Raw genomic sequence first — 19,721 nt, 5'->3', positions numbered from 1 at the left:
TCGCCGGGCTACTCGCTCCACGGTCACATGACTGAGAATACGTCTCCTCCTTTGAGTTGGTGAAGCCGCAGTTCTCTCTTCAAAGCTGATGGGTCAGGAAATACGAGAGATGCCAAGTGCCGAGCGCGCTGCTAGAGCCGTAAGTAAGGGACACGAGTTTTCCGCGCAGGATGTAATTTTTTCCTGAAAGGTTCACATAGGATAGAATTAAGGATGAAAGAAATCAGACGTCACAGGTTGAAAGGAACTACAAAGTTCTGCTTGACCAGTCCCAGGACTAATGGGCGAGGTAGTTCTTCAACTTGTCCTAGAAGTGCCATTCCAGCCGGGCTTTAGCATCTCGGGAAATGGAGGTCCACGCTGCCTGAGCGGCGGAGAGGGCCCGGCTGGTGGCAGCTCCTCTCCCAGTGGGAGTTGGGGGGGCAGGGCCCCCTGGGGAGGGCTTGCCTCTGGCCGCTCGCTGCCCCTCCGGGAGCCTGGGCGCTCCTGATTCTTCCGGAGGCTCCAGCAGCAAGTCTCAGCAGCAAGCGCTCTCTTGGCTCAAGAGGGGGTTGTCCCTCCATCCCTGTGTTGCCTTATGTATTTTTACTTTAGACGGACCTTGCTCTTTGCGGTGGTTTGTCCAGTTGGCAGATCATTTTTTACATTCTGTTATTAATTCACTGGTTTCATTAGTTTTTATTGAGTTACTGTTGTGTTTTATTATAGAAAACCTACGCCCAGAAAGCTTAGTTTATATTCTCAAAGTCACAACTTTGCGGCTTTATGATAGAATGCTATCTCCTCACTTAAATCCCACTGTTTTGACCCTCTCTGGGGTGTGTTTTTATTTATTTTCATTGAGTAATTTTTACAATTCTTATTAGCCTTCTAATGTTTCTCTCTCTTTAGTGGCCACAAAGGATTGACAGCACCAGGATGACAGGGGTGAAGAGAGGCCTAACATGCCTCCCGCCACTGGCAGGCTCACCCTGGCATCTCATTCACGCCATTCGGTAAAGTATGTAGCATTGCCCCCTTTTATAGATAAGGAAATTGAGGCTTAGAGAGCTTAAATAACTTGCCTAAGTCCATTTGACTAAGTGTGAAGTATTAGAACTGGGTTTTGGACTCAGTTCTTTCTGCCTTCAGAGCCATTAAGTTATATTGCCTCCCATGCCTCAAGCAGAATAAATTTGGTGTCTAAATGGACACTTCACTCCAATTAGCTCTGCCCAGACTTTTCATGCACTTCAAGGAGAAGCCTTTATATTGGCCACATTAGGTTACTGATCCTGAGTTTAATCAGCCAGAAGACAGTGACAATCCCCTGTAAGAGTTTCTCTCTCAAGTAACTCATGATGTCCCCGTGCAGTGTCACCTAGCTCCAGAGATGACTGAGGGGAATTACCCGATCAAAGGGGTTACTTTGTTTTCAACAGTGACGGAAGAGATGGCTGGTGCTCCTATGGTCTCACCTCCTGGGACAGCTCTGATTGCTTGAAAATGTGGGTTGTGAAAGGCAAGTTTTGTTTTTTCCGAGAGCTTCCATTCATTGATCTGTACACTGAGAGCCACTTCTCATTCCAGCTCCTCTTTTATGGCAATGCTTCCTACTATCTGCAGTTCAGACCATATCATCTTCTGGGTTACGTGAGTCTTAAAACTGATCTCAGCGTTTGGAGTCCGATCCCCTTCTGTTCCCCAGGTGACCTCCTAGTAGACTTTAGGCCTTGGCTCAAATGTAAATTCCGTAGAGAGAGCCTTTGGTAATCCCTCAGACCAGTGTGGGTTCCTCTTCTATTCATGACCATAATGCACTGTACTTTCCCTTTGTACCACCTGTAAGTGCCATGACTGAGTCGTTGTGTGTTTGTCTCTGTGCTGCTGGTTTGTTCCCCCCCTCACTGCCGGAGCTGCCCTGGGGCCAGTGTGAGCGGGACCCAGCCCGCCTGTCCTGGGGCCAGTGTGAGCGGGACCCAGCCCGCCTGCCCTGGGGCCAGTGTGAGCCCCTGGGGCCAGTGTGAGCGGGGACCCAGCCCGCCTGCCCTGGGGCCAGTGTGAGCGGGACCCAGCCCGCCTGCCGTCGCCTCCTGCAGGCCCAGGACACAGCAGCTCTCGGAAGTTACCTGTCGGATGGAATATATGCAGATGTACGTGATTCCTCCTTCTGTTCCAGGAACACATACAGGACCTCACGTCACATGTAGCTGTCGTGTCCTCTGAAGCTCCTCTTGGCTAAGAGAATCTCTCTAACTTGTTTTACTTTGACGGTTTCGAGAAGTATGGTAAATAAGGTACGTTACAGGTGCCCCTCCACAGGAATTCACCTGTTTTTCTCATGACTAGACTGGGGCTACGGGCTTCTGGGAGGAAGCCCACAGATGCTGTTTTCATCACATGGAGCCCGGGGTACAGACGGTCAACATCGCCCATCACCGCTGATGTTCACCTGGTCACCTGGCTGCGGTGCTGGAGGTGTTTGTCAGGTTTCTGCACTGTGAAATGACTCCTTTTCTCCTTTTCCTTCCTCTTTAGAAAGAGGTCACTGTGCAGTTCACACCTACGGAGTGGGGAGTTCTGCACCCCCCTTATTCTTACTTTTTGATTTGAGTAAGTTTATTTATTTCAAGTTTTGGGTTTTGTTGAAGAATGATACAACCTCTCTCTTTACAGAATCTGTTACCAGGGATGCTCCCACGTGTAGGTGAGAACTGGGTCTCATCGCCCCAGAGACTGGGGATCATCACCTGAAGGACGTGCAGACAGCAGAGCGTCAGGCTGACCAGGAGCTCGGAGGAAGACCCCTGCCCCCAGAGACCTCTTCTCCGCCGGACACCCAGAAGCTAAGCGGTAAGGATGGCTTTCAGCCACTGCACAGGTCTTCTGAACGTGATTTAGAGACTAGCAGTCTGCCTAAAAGTCTTCATGGATTCGAAGCTCAGCTCCGTCTCCTGGCCTGTACGATCCTGACAAGCCGTAAGCTCTCGAACACTTGAGTCTTCTCCTTTGCAAACTGAAGCTAATGGCAGCACCTACCTCAAAGGGTTAAATGCTTGGGGAGACAACGTGAGGGAGTCCTTTACACTTAATATCTCAACAATGACACGATGGGGGTATTTGGCGGTACTGAATACCTGTCTTTCCTGCCCACAGACCATGTGACCCTCTGTGTCAACAGCTGGCCTGCCTTCGTGGGTGGGTGGTCCTGTCTTGAACAACAGCTTAGCTTTCAGACGTCACTGAAGTAATAAGTAATCTTGAGGGCTGTGTTTTGTTGAATGAGAAAATAGTTTTCTTAATGCCTGTTGCCTTCTTCTATGTATTCCCAGCAAGGCGTGGAGGTCTGAGCGTTCCGTGGTGAGCCAGAGCATGGAGGGCGCGGCTCGGTGGTACAGAGCGGTTCCTGTGCGGCAGGAGGGAAGGAGGAGGCGTGAGGACAGGGGACGGGGGTAGAGGCCGGTCCAGGGGCGGGACGCTCGCGCTCCGCCGGAGGAGGCCCGGGCCCCAGCTCTGCGTCTGGAGCAAGGCGTTAGGAAAACCACGGGGGCTGAGATAGCTCGAGAGGGACTGTGCGGCCGCCCGGGCCGAGGCTCTGCTGTCTCTTGCCGGTGTCCCCGCAGCCCCGCGGGCGGGACAGCGGGAGCAGGCGGATGGCCCCAGAGAGCACCCCGCTCGTCCCACGGCGTGGCCGGGTCCCTGCGAGGCCCCGTGAATGGTGCAGGGGAGAGGCCAGAACTGCGGCCCGGGGGCTGCCCACGCTGGCGGGGCGTGGAGGGAAGTGTCACGGCAGGGGCTGCGGGGGGCAGGGGGGCTGGGCTGCGGGGGGGGGAGCAGGGCTGCGGGGGGCTGCGGGGGGCAGCGCAGATCCGCCGGAAGCCGGGCCTCCCCTGGGCCAGTGCGGCCGGCCGGGGAGCGCGCTCGGTAGAGGGGGGTCGCCAGGTTCTCTGGGAGCAACTGCCTGCAAAGAGTTTCTCGGAGGGACAGACCGTTACTGACCTCAGCGGTGGACGAAGCCCGGACAGACACGTTTGCGCCCAAAACTTGGCTGAGGGAAGTGGCTTGTCAACCAGAGGTCAGCAGGGGGCAGCAGAGCCCAGCAGACCGCAGGCGCCCACCCTGGGCAGGCCCACCCCTCCCCCATCCCCAGGTCTTCCAGACCTGTCCTGGGGGGGCGAGGGGGTGGGGGGAGCAGAGCCCCAAGGCTGTTAGAGTTGACTGAGTATTTAACCTGAAAAAGTCTAATTTTAAACAGGAAGAAACTGTCCAGAATCCTTTTTTACATATCTACATCATTTTTTGTTAGCTTACTTTTCATCTTAAAATGTTTTAGTTTTTAAACTTTTATAAATCCCTTTAAATTTCTTTTTCCAGTTATCTTATTTTGGATTTAAAGTTTCATTTTCAAGAGCTTTGAATCCCTTTTGCTTATTTCCAAACATTGGGATATATCTCACATTTTAATAAAATAATCCTGTCAGTATTTTTAGCAAATAAAAATCCTATATTCCTAAACTTCATTTGTTGGTGGTTTTATGTCTAAAGCTTATTATTCACATTGCCTACCTTAATAAATGAAGATGTGTTTGAACATCCTAAGATTCATTTCCTATTTTGAGCAAAACAATCAAATATTTATATTCATGAGCTTGTGCCTCTAATGAAACAAATCTGCAAAGAATCAAGTGTGAAGATGTAACTACAAACAGAAGCATTATTGTTTCTGATCATTGGCCAGTACCAGGAATAGTAGTGCAGTTTATCAGCGTAACACACATTTAGATAATCCCAGTATTATCACATTTTTATTAGTATCTTTTTAGTCCATGGAACTGTGGCTTTTGTTTTGACCCTGTTTATAAATAAGCGTTAGATTCTTATAGTCACTCCTCGGTTTCGGTTAGCTTTGCTGCGGCTCATGCTCAACCATGTAACTCCTAACTAGTTACGGGGGTTTTAAAATTGCTACCTTTGGACAACACAGGTTTGAACTGCATAGGTCCACTAACACACAGATTTTTTTTCAATCAATGTATTTAAAATATTTTTGGAGATTTGCAACAATTTGAAAAATCATTTTCTCTTCCCTACTTCATTGTAAGAATATAGTATATAATACATGTAACATATAAACTGTTATGTTACTGTTAAGGCCGCTGGTCAACAGTAGGTCATTAGTGGTTAAGGTTTGGGGGAATCAAAAAGTATATGTGGATTTTCAGCTGCATGAGGGTTGGCGCTCTTTAATCCCATGTTGTTCAGGGGTTAACTGTACGTCTATAAATTCTTGAATATTCCTTTTTTCAAAATGAAAGGCCTAATTCCCTCCCCTTCAGTAGGGGCTGGACTAGAGACTCACTTGTAATAACTAGAATGTGGTAGCGGTGACCACATTCAAAGGGTGATTTCTGAAACTGGGTCATAAAAAGCATCGTGACTCGTTTGCTCTCTAGGACCGAGTGCTCGGGGAAGCCAACCGCCCTGCCGTGAGGACCGAGCCACATGGAGAGGTCTGCACGGTGAGGAGCTACCGGCTTGCTGGCTGTGTGAGTGGACCACCCCACAGGAGGGTCCGCCCAGCTCCTGTGAAGCCTTCAGAGGCCTGCAGCCCTGGCTGACACGGGCAGCAACCCCATGAGCAACTGCAGCCAGACCTACCTAGAACTGCCTGCTCCTGAATTCCGGACCCACAGCAATTGTATAACAAATGTTTACTGTTTTAAGCTGCAGAGCTTAAGGGTAATTCACTTTGCTGCGGTGGATGACGGATACACTAGCTGTCTCACGTGTCTATTCCTCTACAGATGAAACTGTGGGTAAACTGGCATTCTCACATCACTAGGACAGCCCTGCACAAGTGGCACTGCGGTGAGGTCTTCTCTCCTTGCTCTCGGCGAATCGCTCCGTGGGCAGCTAGGGCCGAGTATTCTGACTCTAGTGGATTGGCTTATTTGTGATTGCCCTACACTAAACAAGCGTGATGCAAATTCAATAAGGATGACTGACGACACGATGGTGTGATTTTTGGCTCAGATCTATTAAGACTTGTAGTCAAAGAAAAACACGTTAGCTCTGCTGTGATATTCCCAAGAATCCATGCAAGCAGTAACAGGTGAGAACATCTCTGTGGGTGGTTCAGGCAGAATGCTGAGGAAATCAGGGCCCAACATAACTGTAAAACACAATGTTTTCCAGCTTTAAAATCTAGTTAAAAGTGTTTTAGGGACTGCGACAGGGTCACGTTGGTTCCCTCCTCGAAAACCAAACTGGACCCTTTTATCCCCTCTTCAAGTTGATCTTCCTCCAGAGATTCCAGTTTCAAAACTTACCTTTTTCTTTGAAAAACATTCATTGTTCTATTATCAGCCTCTCGCTGTCTTCATGCATTGGGTTGCATAAGGATTCGGCAGTCCCTTTCTCAGCGATAACGCGGCCCCGAGACCTCAGCTCCAAGATGGTGGCGGCCGCCAGCCGGGCTCGGGTCCCAGGGAAGGGACACCCGAGCGCCTTCCTGAGCTACAGCCTTCCGAGAATTACATGCAACGCCATGGGAACCCACGAGCGTGTGGGGGGGAGGGAGGGTCACTGCTTTTCCAAGAGTACACAGAGGTAAGTATGTGTCCCCAAATGTTTGAAAGATAGAGACTTAAATTTTATTTTAACTTAAATTACTCACTGTACCCTGGAGAACAAAGACCGTTAAGAGGCACTCAAATTAATGATAACCTTTCCTCTCACTTCAGGGGATTAGAAACAAATGAAAAGCAGGTTAAGTTTCAGATTTTTTATTTTGTTCTCACTTCTGTCAGCCCCAGTTCACAACGTAATAAAGGGCAGAGCTCACCTCTTAGCATCTGCATGGAGTCCTCTCCATTCCAGGGTCCCCACCGGCAGGATGCCCTGGGCCCCACAGGTATCTGGTGGGATGCTGTTGGGCGCTAGGGAAGACTGCCTTTCCCCCAGGTTAGGAGGAAATCTGAGGAGGAAATTTACTGTATTTTACAGCTTGCCTTTTTGCTGTTTTTCTAAGTTAGGAGGTAGGCATGGCATTACAGAAAGACACTTGTGCTAGCATTACTGTACCAAGTTTAAGGCTGAATTCAGAAATCTCAAATGATTGTGTACCAGTAGCATCCTTTTCTGTTTTTAACTCTTGGTCCAAAAAAAACAAGGAGTCTTATTCAATAACACCTTCTTTCAAGGCTTTTTACTTAAATGACCAGGAAGCTTTACCTTTTAAAAAAAGAGATTAATCATGTCATTAGTCTTTTTTTCTTACATAGTTCTCAGGCTCAAATATAATTTTCAAAATAAGCATCGGCTAAAGCAAGAGGATTTCATAGAAGACCATATCTTGCCCTTACCTAACCTTAAAGGTACTTTTATGAAGTTATTCTTCCCATAAGTTGGTGCCCTAGAAACAAAGTTAAATTTTTGCAGTGATAACATGCGTGTCCAAATAACTATAAACAAGTGTGGTAACACTAGTAATACTGTACTTATGAATTAACTGTCAAGCACGTGCCTGTATTTGACTACCCAGTGCGTCCCAGAACCGGTCCGCTCTTCCGGCCTAAGGCCCACACCACCCAGGGCTGAATGCCACAGGTCTCAGGCTAGTGAAGGGAAGGATTATTTACTCATCTGGGCACGAACTCTTTGCGGTTGCCATTTATTTAAATATTAAATAGCTGTTCTCCCCAATCCCATTTTATAAAATTCAAACGATTTGGGGTCCCCCTACTTTCTCCTGAAAGTCTACCTAAGACACTCTTTGTCCTGAGTGGCTAGATTTAATTACCTCTTGAGGCTTCTGATTTTTTCTGAGAAAACTCTGTGATGTGAGATTCTCTCGATGGTTCCTAGGTAAACCTTTCATCCTAAACTCCCTTCAGCCACGATTTCACGGGTGGCGGGGCAGTGCCACCTGCTCTCGGTTTGTCTGAGCACCGTGAACACGTGTAACACGCCGTGTCTTCTGTGCTGACACCCTGCCCCGCACCAGCGGTGGTCAGGCTGGACCTTGGGACTCACCTCCGCCCTTCTGCTCCCGCCCCTCCGTGACCTGTCGCCAGACACAAGACGGACAGGGGCGGTGATGGACGCGTGCGCCGAACCACAGCTCTGCCACCCTCCCCCTCACTAACCTCTCCATCTGTTTTCCATTCATCGAACACTTAGGAGCAACAGCCCCTATGGCGGGATGATCGATATCCAATGCTGGGAACCCTGGCTGGTACATAGGAATCCCTCCGTGAACGCTGGCTGGGATACTAGTGTTTAAGCGACAGGGACAGGCACACACACAAATATGGCAGAATGGCAGAGTTAGTGAAGACAAACGAATGATGTTTTAAAATCTGAATTAGTTTGTATTCTAAAACACAAAATCTGTACCAATTAAATACAATAAGTTGAAAGGGGATATAAATTACAGTTTTTCTTTTTTTAAACAGACAATAGTAAAATACCACAGTCAGCTCACTATACACAAAAATCAGGAACAGCAGCTTCTCATTAAAGTCTCCAATATCTTACTCATTTACTGATGCTAAGAACTTAAAGAAAAAAAGGTACAGCGGGCTGTACAGTCTCTCTCTCAACACATTTATTGCTGTACATCCAGACCAATTAATTGTACAGGCATCTACAGAATAGGTACATAAAGTAGTTTTGTAAGAGTTTCCACACACATAATCCTTCAGTATCTCCATCAGTAGGAGAATTTCACAAATGCAGACACAGACAGCAGGGTCATTTGTATTCAATCGTCTCCTGCAAACACAGTGAGGTGGGCACCTGTGAACTTTGCAGCTCGTTCCATCTCTTCAGCATTTTCCAGAATTTATGTAAAATAACAATAGCGAAACCACACCACACCACAATGAAACCTACCAACCCGAACCAACTCCACAGAAAGACAAAAATCAACACAGGCCTCCCAGCCCATCCGCAACCGAACCCAGCTCTGGGTACGTCCCTATGTTTCCTTAGGGTAATACTGCTCTCTGTGTCCCACCGTCTGGCGGGCAGCCCCGAGGTATAAGCGGTGCGGGGGTCCGGGCCGCAGTCACTGTCAGCCGTTCTAATACATCATCAAGTCAGCAGGCAGTGGGCCAGGCGGAAGTCCAGACAATACAGCTGTGAGTGGTCAGTGTGCTTATGAGCAGGGGACAGAGAACCGCAGCGCGGGGCCTGGTGGCTGAGGGGCGCGTGGCAGCAGGCTGCTGTCGAACACATATGTACACGTAAAACGAGTGGACAGCAAAAGCGCTCAGTCTTATGTAAGTTCTTTGGTTCTAAAGAACAGCGTTCTGCAACCTTTTCTGCAAACGGGTTTGCAACCTCATTCTCAGGCATCACATCTTTTTCATCTGCTCGTGTGTTGAGATCGCCCAAGCTGCTCTGTAACAAAGTCCAGTACCTTACGATTTTCTACAAACCACTTTCATCTGCATTTAGTGCGCAGTCTTGTCTGTCTCCCAACAGACACTCTATAGATACAATTTCATATACATAATATATATTATTTATAAAAAAAATTAGAGCATTGACTCCAGATTCTACAGTAAGAACTAATTAAAAATGTACAAGAATAAAGTTTGTTTGAATCTGTGGAGGTTTCTACACAGTGGGAGTATGTAGTAAGTGCAAACAAAAATACTGCCACTTAATTGATCCAGGATTTTCGGTTCCCTGGCTTTCTAGAAAAAGCAGAGGCTGCCGATTCACCGGAGTGACAAAGTGCTGCTTCTCCCAACACGGGAGAGGAAAGGAGGTGGCCCAGGAAGCACGTGGCTTCTGAGCCCTGGTCTGAGCTCTGGCTGGGCTGCAGCGTGTTGTAAAGATGGGGGCTGGTGCTTCCGCAAGGCGGCTGGACGAAGATGCCAGGGCCTGGGGGAGGAGGTGCTTGCTGCCTTCCACCGGGCGGCCGAGCTCCCCTGGAATGCAGAGGGGGTGAGTTCAGGCGACTGTCCCCAACCTCCCTCCCCACCCGCAGGGACCCCCTCAGCCAGACCACATCCACCCCACGCCAACCCCACCCAGGCACTCTTCCTACATGGACCCACAGGATCCAGTCTGTTGTGGAATCCAGTTCTAGAATGTATACTGTAAGTGTATACAATTCATATATTTATACAAAGGAGAAACCCAGCCCCCGGGCAAAGCCTCCAGGGAAAGTAATGACAGAAGATGGGGAGTTAAAGTGAAAAACTTTTTTTCTGTTTTTAGGGTACTTCAGTGCCTAAAAAGTTCTCAAATTTAACACTGTCAAAACAAAACCAATTTAACTAAAATACTAAAGCAATTTTCTTTAGAAACAGAAATCTCCATAACCCTACATTATCCTGACACAACAAACATTTTTGTACATTCCACTTAAAACAAGACCTTTGGCCGGGGCATGCTATTCTTGAGGCTTTCAAAACAAAAACCATGCCCTGTCCCTGTTTGTTGGGTTCTGGATGATCCGGCAAACGACGCGCGAGGCGGGGTTCTGGTCCCTCCTCCCCCCGTGGGCCACACAGCCGCGTCCCGTTTGCGGGAACGGCAGGAACGGTCAGCGTCGTTCTCAGGCTGCGGGAAGAAGCCTTTCCCCGACGGTGACGTGGGTGCCCAGGCTCTCGCCCCCCGTGGGCGTCGGTGCTCAGGGCGAGCATGCAGGGCAGGGCGCGAGGCCCGGGGGCTGGGGCGGTGGGGGGGCGCTACCGACCCAGAAGGCGCCTGGCGAGCTCCGCCACCCGGCCTCTTTCCAGTCTCGCCGAGTCCTGGCGCTCGCGGGCCCTGCGGAGCCGTGGCTGGGGCAGGGGCCAAAGCCGTGGCCGCGAGTGGGAGGAAGTGATGGCGCCCAGGCGCTCAGCAGCAGATAATCTCTTGTTGCTGAGATTTGCTATTATTCTTAGGATGTTAGCAAAGACCCATTTTGTTCCAATATGAAAATTAAACATTATGATAAACTAACCTGGGCAGCTTCCAAAGGCCAAACTCCGCTCCCTCCAGGAATTCACCTGTACTTCCCTGAAACGCTTTAGCTGCTGGCACCAGGTGACTGTGTTTTATCAGTTCTGTGCTGCCTGTTCCCCCCTTCCATGTATGTGACAATTGCTGAAATGATGTGATTTAATCGGAAGTGTTTTTTCTTAATGATATGTAAAATAACGGTGTATCTATAATTAAAGGAATCACAGATTTGATGAAATATAGTAGATGCTACCAGAATACCCGGTGGCAGCCAGTAATGAAGCATTTCAGGGATGATTTGAAACTGATTCTTATCCAAGTGAATGCTTGCTTCAACACCAACCCCATGCCAGTTAGGAAAGCCACTGGTCCCCTGTAGTTCACAAGATCTGCTCTGAAACTCTGCAAGCAGACTACAGACTCGCTCCCCGCAGAGCCAGCCTGGCAGCAGGAGAGCTTGCTCCCCAGGGGGCCCCTCTTCCCTGTCAGAAACATCTGGACGGACCTTTCCTACTAAGTCCCTGTGAGGAAGGGCCTCTAGGGTTGGTGCGCAGTGAGGCTCCCTGACAGCACAGAACCTAAAGGACTGCCTCCGGAGTGTTACCTGGTCACTCTGCTGAGGGGTGCAGCTGGCCGGGGTCCTGGGGCCCATCCAAGACACTCTTACTGTCCATCTCACCTGGGAGGGGCCTCCTGCTCAGAAGTCCTCCGACAGAAGCATCTGTCAGACTGTCAAAACCTTCCCCATCTGACACACCCATAAACTCTGTGAAGGAATGGTCCTCCAGGGCCGTGGCGGTGTGTTCCGCGGCCAACTCCCTGGGGCAGCACTCGCGGGCTGGCGGGCCGCTTCTGCTGGAGTGGGCCTCTCGCTCCGGACACGAGCCAGTCCTGCAGAGTATTCTGGAGCTCTGCTTCGGGGTGCCTTGGGGTGATGCGCCCCCTTCGGCTAAGGCACTGTTTTCCTTGAGCGGCGCCGTGATCACCGCATCCTTCACCAAGCCTCTTTCTAGCTCTGCTGACTCTCTGTTTGAGGACGGTCTGAACTCTTGCACAAGCGCCAGTCCAGAATGCTCTCTGGGGTCTGTGTCCCTCGCCTGAACGGCTAGCTGATCTGAGCTGTCACTAGAAGGGACCACCATGTCGGACAGGGTGGCATTGGAGGCACTGTGGGAAAAGTAGCCGCTGGTAATACTGCTGGTGGTAGGGCTACGGGACACTTCTTTCTCCAAGGCCCTTGAGTTCGTCAAATCTGCTTTAGAAGAGAACCACTCCCTATTCTCCAAGGTGGCATTGTAAACACTGAAGTCGGCAAACTCCTCAGGTACATAAGGCTGTGAACTTAGCTTCCTGTTCAGAGCCTCCGGATCACTTTCCTCCTCCTCGGAGTCCTGCAGAGGTGACGTAAAGGCAGTCGTTAGTTCCCCGTAGCAGCTGTATGGCTGAAGACAAATTGTAAATACATTGCTATCAAAGGCGGTCAAGTTTACGCATTCTGTGCTTTCCTTTCTGGTTTTGGTCACATCTTGTCATCAGTTTGGACACAGACACATTTTTCTCAGAGGTCTGCGAGTGGACACCCACTATCACCTGAACGAAGCACACTCATTTCTTCTGTGCTCACTTAATGCTCATTAGAAACCTTTGCTTCCCTGATTTAGAAGAAGGATGGAACTGAAGCGCAGGGCACTTGTAAGTGGTTATTCATGAGGAGCGCTCAGTAGCGATGGTCTCCCTTTTTAAATTAAGCCAGCAGAGGGACGGCCAGAGGCAGACGGAGAGCCGGCTGCTTCATTTGGTCTTGACAGTCCTCACTTTGGAGACCAAGTGCAGATATGTCAGGTTATCTGTGAAAAGTTCCTAAGCTATTTTATGGGGAAAGAGGGCAGTAAAATAAAGACCCCAACAGCAAAAGGTCAAAGAACACAATTTCAGCACCCATTCTCAGTATTATATTAAATGTTGTAAAGCAGTAAGATACAATCAATATGACAGTTTACCTAGGGTGGTTGAGAAACAGGGCTAGAGAATTTGCCGAAAGGTGAGGAAGATAGTGAGATTTAAATGAAAATCTCCTTCGTCAAATAGTGTTTGAATTTGGTTTATAAAGATTGGTAAATATGCAAAAGTGGGTGTTTATCAACAACCCAATCTCTCCCCGAATGAATGATTCTTTCATATTTGGGGGAAAGCAGTATAAAATATATGGCTATTTTATGTTCAAATAAAATAAATGGTAGTACTATCTAGTCATTTCTAATTAACCCCATAAACACCTAATGACTTTGTAAATATTCCTTTTTTCTTTTAAAACAAGACCTTCATTCAACAAATACTCATTAAGCCGTTGTCCTAAGAGCTGCGAACACCAATGTTGAGCAAAGACAGGCATGGATGGCCCTGCCCTCGGGGCGTCAGGACTGTGGGTCCCGGCGGGTCCCTGTGAGTCCCTGCTCTTAGAGAACCGTCCTGCTTGGATGGATGGAAGTTCATTCAGTGTAACCACAGGGTGATTGTAACGACCTGGAACAAAACATTAACCTTGCACATTAAAGTGTTATTTCAAGAGAGGGGATGGGAGAGGCGGAAGGGAAAGAGGATCAGGCGGGGGAGGAAGAGCCCCATGTTCATGAAGCACGTAAATGTCATCTGCTGGATCTTATAGTGACACTTGCCTTTGTATCTCATAAGATGCTAAACCTAAAACATAGCTTAGTGCTCTTCAGTGCTTCTTAGTTTCAAAATAACTTGAATATAAATCATTGAAAGGCATCAGCAGTCTTAATTCTTTAGCTCTTAATCAAAGTGCATATCAAATATCAGTGATAAATTTCCAGAAATTAGCAAAACAAAAATTTCGGCAACCCTAATCCTACCATCTTACCTTCAGCTGCATTCTAAATTAAGTATCACTATTAAAAAGGGGTGTGGGGTAGAGGATTATTTCCTTGGCACTGGGGGTAATATTTGTCACCAAACATAGAATTGAAAGATTGTCTGAGTCAGTAGCCTTTGGCTATATTTTCTACTTGATTCAAGATTGAATTTCAAGTGTTTGTATGGTATTTCCTTTTCATGTAAACTGACAACCGTAATTCCCAAGGTCAAGAGTCCCTGATGGAAATTTATTACTACAAAGTTAGTTGTACAAGGAAAACCAAATTTGAATATGGAAATCGGTAATTTGGAGGCCTTTTTATGCCTAAAGTTATTTCTGAAGACTGAATGAATGCCTGTTGCACTCCTAACCAGCTTTGCTGAGTGAAATATTCAATCATGAGTTCAGTGTGCTGAAATAGGTACACATTTATCAAATTTACAGAGCTAAAAAATTATTCCTAAAGGATTAGAATGACTTGAGTAAAACTGAAGTGTCTACAAAACCCCAAGAGATTAAGTTCCACCCAGGATCAGAACACAGTCATGCACCTGGGGTGTGACTAGGTCAGGGGCCGACCCAGAGAGAAAGGTTATGGGAGTAGGGACTACTGATTCCAGAAAAAAGAAAATGAGTAGAGATTAAACACTTTCTAACATGTAAAAGGTGACTGAAAGTTTAACAAGTTATTGCTTCCAAGGAGAAAAGAGAGGACTTACTTGGCTTAAACTGCATGTAAAGAGCATTTGCTCAGACTTGTTATTCCAAATATTTACCACTGTATCTTATAGGAGCCTAATCTAAGCACCTTCCTACAACGTCTTAAGGACAAAAAGGATTAAAACCCTACCTAGAGGCAGAGCGTGGAGTCAAGTTCCAGAGCTCTCTACAGCTACAGTCTTTAGGATTGGATTTTTGTGAGTTCGTTTATGCAGCTGATATTTACCTATAGACAAAACACTTGATTTTCTGGTGGGATCAAAATCCACATTAAAGCTGTGACTCTCAGCCAGGAGTTACACTTGATCAAAGTCATTTTCACTCCTACTGTAATGGATCTGTGTCACCCAGCAGAGAGGGTCTCTGCTTTCAAATGGACTCGAGGGGCAGAGGGGCCCCAGCACCTCTGTCCATGGTACTATGGTGGGGGGAGGCTTTCGAGAACAGCAGCAGAGCAACTGAAACTGCTCTACCTTGGGAGCACCCGGATTCATTGGGTTTGGCCCAGTTTTGCGGAGGGATGGGGCCTTTGTTCTCATATTCTCATTAACCGGGGGACTGTGGGCACATCACTCAACAAGTCTTTTGTTTCTTCTGTAAAATGAGAGAAACTATACGCTCTCTATGCAAGACCTAAGAGAGGGAGAAAAGACCTTTCTTTCTGCTCTTCTCTCTACTTGACTTAAAAAGAGAGACTCCACGCCTAACCGGTTTTCTTGGTTTCACTGGAGATGGCTGGTAATTGTAGGTCTGCTTTGGTTATGTAGCTGTATTCCTATTATGTTAATGTGTGCACGCAATTTAATTAGTAGTTTAAGACCTATACATGCTTATGTTACTCTACAAGAAGTTATGTCAAAGAAATAATCAATCCTCCCATGTTTCCTTCATATGCTACCTCTATAGCTTTTCTTCTTCCTTCCTAATTACAACCCTTAAGTAGAATTCGTGCCTCATATCGAAATTACCGAGTATCATAATTCTTCCAAGTGGTAAAGATACCTCGAGACAAATGCTGGGCATAGAAGCCACAGGGCATAAGTCTGCAAAGAAGTAAAAAGCTAACCTTTTCAAACAATATTGCTTCTCTCTCACTTACCAACTTTACATTTCCCTGTATGGCCCCGGAAGATGACTGGTTAGCCAGAGACGGGTAAGATTCCTCAAGGGAGGAACAACCTAAGACAGGCACAGTCGCAGGGGGGCCATCAGGTGAGAAATTGGGGATCAACAGTGGTGAGGCTCAGAACCTCATCCCCCCTGTTTTGAGAGAAATCTTCTGTATCCGTGGATGTTTTATTGCCCTTGTCTAGCTTGGATTAATACTTAGTCTACAGGCACACACCTGATCATCTACATTTGCTCTCTTACAGCACTAAAGTATGTTTTCTACCTTTATCTTGCATCTACCTACCACTTCAGCATTTTATTAAAAAAAAATTATAATAATAATAATAAGGGAGAAATGTGGGATTCACATATAAATCAAGTATAAAAATCAAACGAATATTATATTCATATTTGACCTTGACCTGATTGTTTATAGTTCATGATGCGTGATCAAAACCGAAAGTTTCTGTGATGACTGCCCTTGCACTGTTCACCATGTAAGAACTTATTCACTATGTAAGAACCTGTTCACCATGTAAGAACTTGTTTGTTATGCTTCAGAAGATTGGAGACTGTTGAGAATTAGGCTTGGGGTCAATTAATGATTGTGCATTGAGTCCCCTATACAGAATTTTATTGTTGTTAACAACCATTTGATCAATAAATATGAGAGATGCCCTCTCAAAAAAAAAAAAAGAGCGACTCCAAAGGCGTATTGCTCTTTATCTTATTCATACAAGACATTAAGTACATTTGTGTATCTACCCAACTTGATCAGACAACACAATACTGCTTTAAAATCAAGCAAAGCTGTATTTACTATATTGTCTGTGAAATTACAGGTTACTTTGGTAATTAGAGGGCTAAAAAGTAAAAGGAACAACGCCTTGATATTGCTTCTCAAAAATGACTTCAAACTCCCTTGATCAGAATGAACCACTGATTCACCCTCTGATTTTTCTAGTGGAAAAGGAAGTGACTAAGGAACAAAGCAATAAAAAGAGTTTAGTTCCATGTATAGGATGAGAAATAAAATTAACTTCTCAGAAGAACCTCATATCAAGCAAATAACACTTAAAATCAACCAGCACATCCAGACAAAGCTGCCATCTGAAATAAACAGTTCGGTGATTTCAGAGAAGGAGTAACTCCCTAAGTCAGACTTTTCTTCTTTTTTTTTATAAAAAATTTTTGCTTTTGTTTTTTCGAGCCAGATTTTGAAGGAGAGCCAAGACAGAGCTCCCTAGTAAGAGCCCAGTAAGAACAATGGGGCCGTCCGGCCCTCCTCAGTGGGCTGTCTGTGAGGTGCCCAGTCACAATCTCCATGCTGCTTCGGAGGTCCCGGGTCAGCAGAGTCCGGTTCTGTCTGACTCTCCGCTAGCCAAGTTCTGAGCTGAGTGTTACTTGAAAATATCGAAAGGAAAGGAAAGAAAATAACTAGGAAGGAAAGCGTGGACAATGAGACTGCCTGCTGGGCAGCCCAGCAGGGGCCCTAAGCAGACTCTAGTGCTGTGTTCTACCAAGTGATACTGTTAAATAGGTATGAATTTAGTGGCCCTGCCCCACAGTGGAAGGTGCCATGTCAAAACAGGTCCAATCAGCCAGAGAGCCAGAGAATGAGAAGGTGTAACCAGCGAGCCGCTGGGCCTGTGCAGCCTAGGCTGCAGCCCTTATTAATTAAGCAGGGGAGGCCAAGTAAGTCACTGAACAGCTCATAAGGTTGGGAGAGAGGAAGGGATGGCTGCTGATGTCCACCCTCTTCTTCAGCAGGAACTGGGATAGGGACTTTGGGATAGAGGGACAGGGAGGACACAGATGCAAAGGAGGGGAGAGGGACAGAGAGGGCAGGGGGAAATGGTGCCTTCTCTTCTTCCCCCAGAGGACAGGAGGAATGGGCCACTTGGATCCCACTAGCACCTGGGCATGCAGGTGGGTGGCCAACTGCAAATCCAGGTCACATTCTAGTTAGTTTCACACAGTGTGCGTTAGCAGCATGTTCTAGAACTGTTGCAGGACATCACACTAAGGACCCTTTGGATGGTCTGATGTGGTGTAGCTGGGAAAGCCAACTTCCTATACTCTGCCCTCGGATGGGTCAGACTGCGGGCAGGCGTAAACAGCAAGCAGCCCCCTGTCCCTGCAAGCTGCATCACTTTTTCAAAGCCTACGAAGCTATAAGGGAGTGAAAGCTGAGATACAAAATTAGAGAACTGTTTCCAGGGTTTTCTTTTTTTTTAACAGGGGCATCACTTATAATCCACAGTGCCTGGTATACAGTGTTTTCAAAACAATTCCTCAAATTTGTAATTTGAAAACCACTGGAGAATGAGGTTTTACAGGTAGAGTTTTGACCTACCTATGGTCAAACACAGATAAGCCGTCCTGCAGAGATAACAGACACCAAGGAAGTTGGAACACCTTTCACCAGCAAATTAAAAAAGGCCCCTTGAGACGTAGCAATGATGACGATGGGCAATGATGAACTGCACTGCGGCTACAAACTACAGACTAATTCGGCAATAGCAGGCAACACAAAAAAGCTTCCAGACACACCCACAGCTAAATGCATGACTACTTACTCCAAGTAAGTGCAATTCCTCTAGGTAGATTAACTCCAGAATCTGGGCAATATGTACAGGCACATTAGAAAGATTCAGTATTAGTCACAGTGATCTCTTTGTTGCATTCTTAAGAAGATTAGAATCATTAAAAGTGCCTTTTCTCCTTTTTCCAAACAAATTTATACTAAGCTAAATAAATAAATAAAATTGAATGAACCCTTAGGAAAATCACAGATCACAGCCACATTCATGCAAAATTTCATTACCGATGGTCACATTTTTTTAAAAAAGCAAAGACCTAGCACATATCTTAATTTCTTCTGAAATATTTGGACAATTGTCCTTGAAAGCTCCTTAAACCCACCACCAGGCAGTAGGATGGAAATGGGTCCAGAACTTACAATCTTCTTGTCACGTTTGCTATTGTGTTCTACTGACATGCTGCTGCCATTGCTTCCTGAGGGCACAATGCAGCCAGGGTTACGTGCCTGCGACGGAGGCATGCTCTGCAAAGGTTAAGACACACAGATGCATCATGTACAGGAGACGACGACAGCCAAAATCCATGCTAAGTACATGCAAGTTAGCAAAGCGTCGCAAACACTTCTGTTACGTGTGTGCGGGGCAGCAAACAATTTTGTAGGCTGGAGTTAAACTGCTGATGACATCGGACAAGCCTACATCCATTCTGTAGCAGTTAGCATTCTCGCTTTTGTGAAATTAAAACAAAATAAAGCCTTTATTTTCAAAACACCTAAGAGGGAACATCTCTTTCTCACTTGAAGGATAAAAGAAAAACATTTAGAAAAGCCATAAACACAAAGAAGACGACAGCAATGACAACAAAAAAATTCTACCGTGGCCTGTGTGCTTGAGAAAGGGGTATCCCAGAACTGAAGCGCAGAGCCATAAACCCTTGCGTGTCTGCGTGCGCGGTTAATGCAGATCCGCAACTCCTCCACAGGCACCAGGACGCCCTTCTGCTTCACTCAGTACACACAAGCCAAGCGTTTACCTCCTGACCCAGAAGAGGCCTTGCTTCGACGGCCATCCTTTTCTTATGCTCCTCTTTTACAGGCATTAGGGGTTTGAAAAACTTTGGCGGCTGAGGAGAGAACGCTTTGAAAGGGCTGACTGCTAAGGCGTGAGGAGTCTCTGGCGCACAACCTGCAGAAGACAAAAAGGCGCGGGGTTGCGAACTTCACCCCACCCAAAGGAAGCACGGAGGTCAGCGAGCCACAGGAGTACCTGGCAGCACAAAGAGATCAATATGGCCAAGCATTCAAAGACATGCAGGCAAGACGGGAGACGTGTCTACATCACAGAGTCACCAAAGAGCTGGACAGAATCAAAGAAAGTAGAAACCACATATTTTGCCTTCTTCTCCGGACCCAGCGTAAGGGCCACTTACCAGACCGATTTCAGCTCATGCTGTTTCTCTGAATCCTCACAGCCCTTACTGTCTTTACATGCAGTCGGGTCCTGTATCGCCTAATGTCTTGTTCTCTATG

The 19,721-nt window shown here is 46.9% G+C and overlaps 1 protein-coding gene and 1 long non-coding RNA gene across 9 annotated transcripts in view; one reads left to right on the top strand and one right to left on the bottom strand.

Annotated features, from left to right (window-relative positions):
• Positions 1 to 23: 23 nt before the first annotated feature.
• On the top strand, positions 24 to 3,804 carry LOC118967581 (uncharacterized). Of its 3 annotated transcripts, XR_005054745.2 has the most exons (7): positions 24 to 139; positions 892 to 995; positions 1,422 to 1,487; positions 1,570 to 2,132; positions 2,329 to 2,457; positions 2,656 to 2,832; positions 3,312 to 3,804. It is a non-coding gene; the product is annotated as an uncharacterized lncRNA (long non-coding RNA). The 3 variants fall into 3 exon arrangements; XR_005054743.2 differs by having other exon boundaries at positions 25 to 139; positions 1,570 to 2,457; XR_005054744.2 differs by having other exon boundaries at positions 25 to 139; positions 892 to 1,000; positions 1,570 to 2,457.
• Positions 3,805 to 8,572: 4,768 nt separating this feature from the next.
• The window catches only part of KIF13A (kinesin family member 13A), a 172,868-nt gene continuing 161,719 nt past the window's right edge, over positions 8,573 to 19,721 (bottom strand). For 2 of the 6 annotated variants that reach the window (XM_073224702.1, XM_073224703.1), the window contains 5 exons: positions 19,226 to 19,377; positions 18,612 to 18,716; positions 18,229 to 18,270; positions 11,546 to 12,332; positions 8,573 to 9,920 (listed from right to left, as the gene is read on the bottom strand). In XM_073224702.1, coding sequence (XP_073080803.1) covers positions 11,550 to 12,332; positions 18,229 to 18,270; positions 18,612 to 18,716; positions 19,226 to 19,377 — 1,082 coding nt within the window. In that variant the 3' untranslated portion in view covers positions 8,573 to 9,920; positions 11,546 to 11,549. The remainder of the gene's footprint in view (positions 9,921 to 11,545; positions 12,333 to 18,228; positions 18,271 to 18,611; positions 18,717 to 19,225; positions 19,378 to 19,721) is intronic. The other 4 variants (XM_073224706.1, XM_073224707.1, XM_073224704.1 and 1 more) reach the window with 3 other exon arrangements.

Source organism: Manis javanica, chromosome 16 (assembly GCF_040802235.1).
Source record: "Manis javanica isolate MJ-LG chromosome 16, MJ_LKY, whole genome shotgun sequence".
NCBI lineage: Eukaryota > Metazoa > Chordata > Mammalia > Pholidota > Manidae > Manis > Manis javanica.
This window is presented reverse-complemented; position numbering and strand designations above follow the sequence as displayed.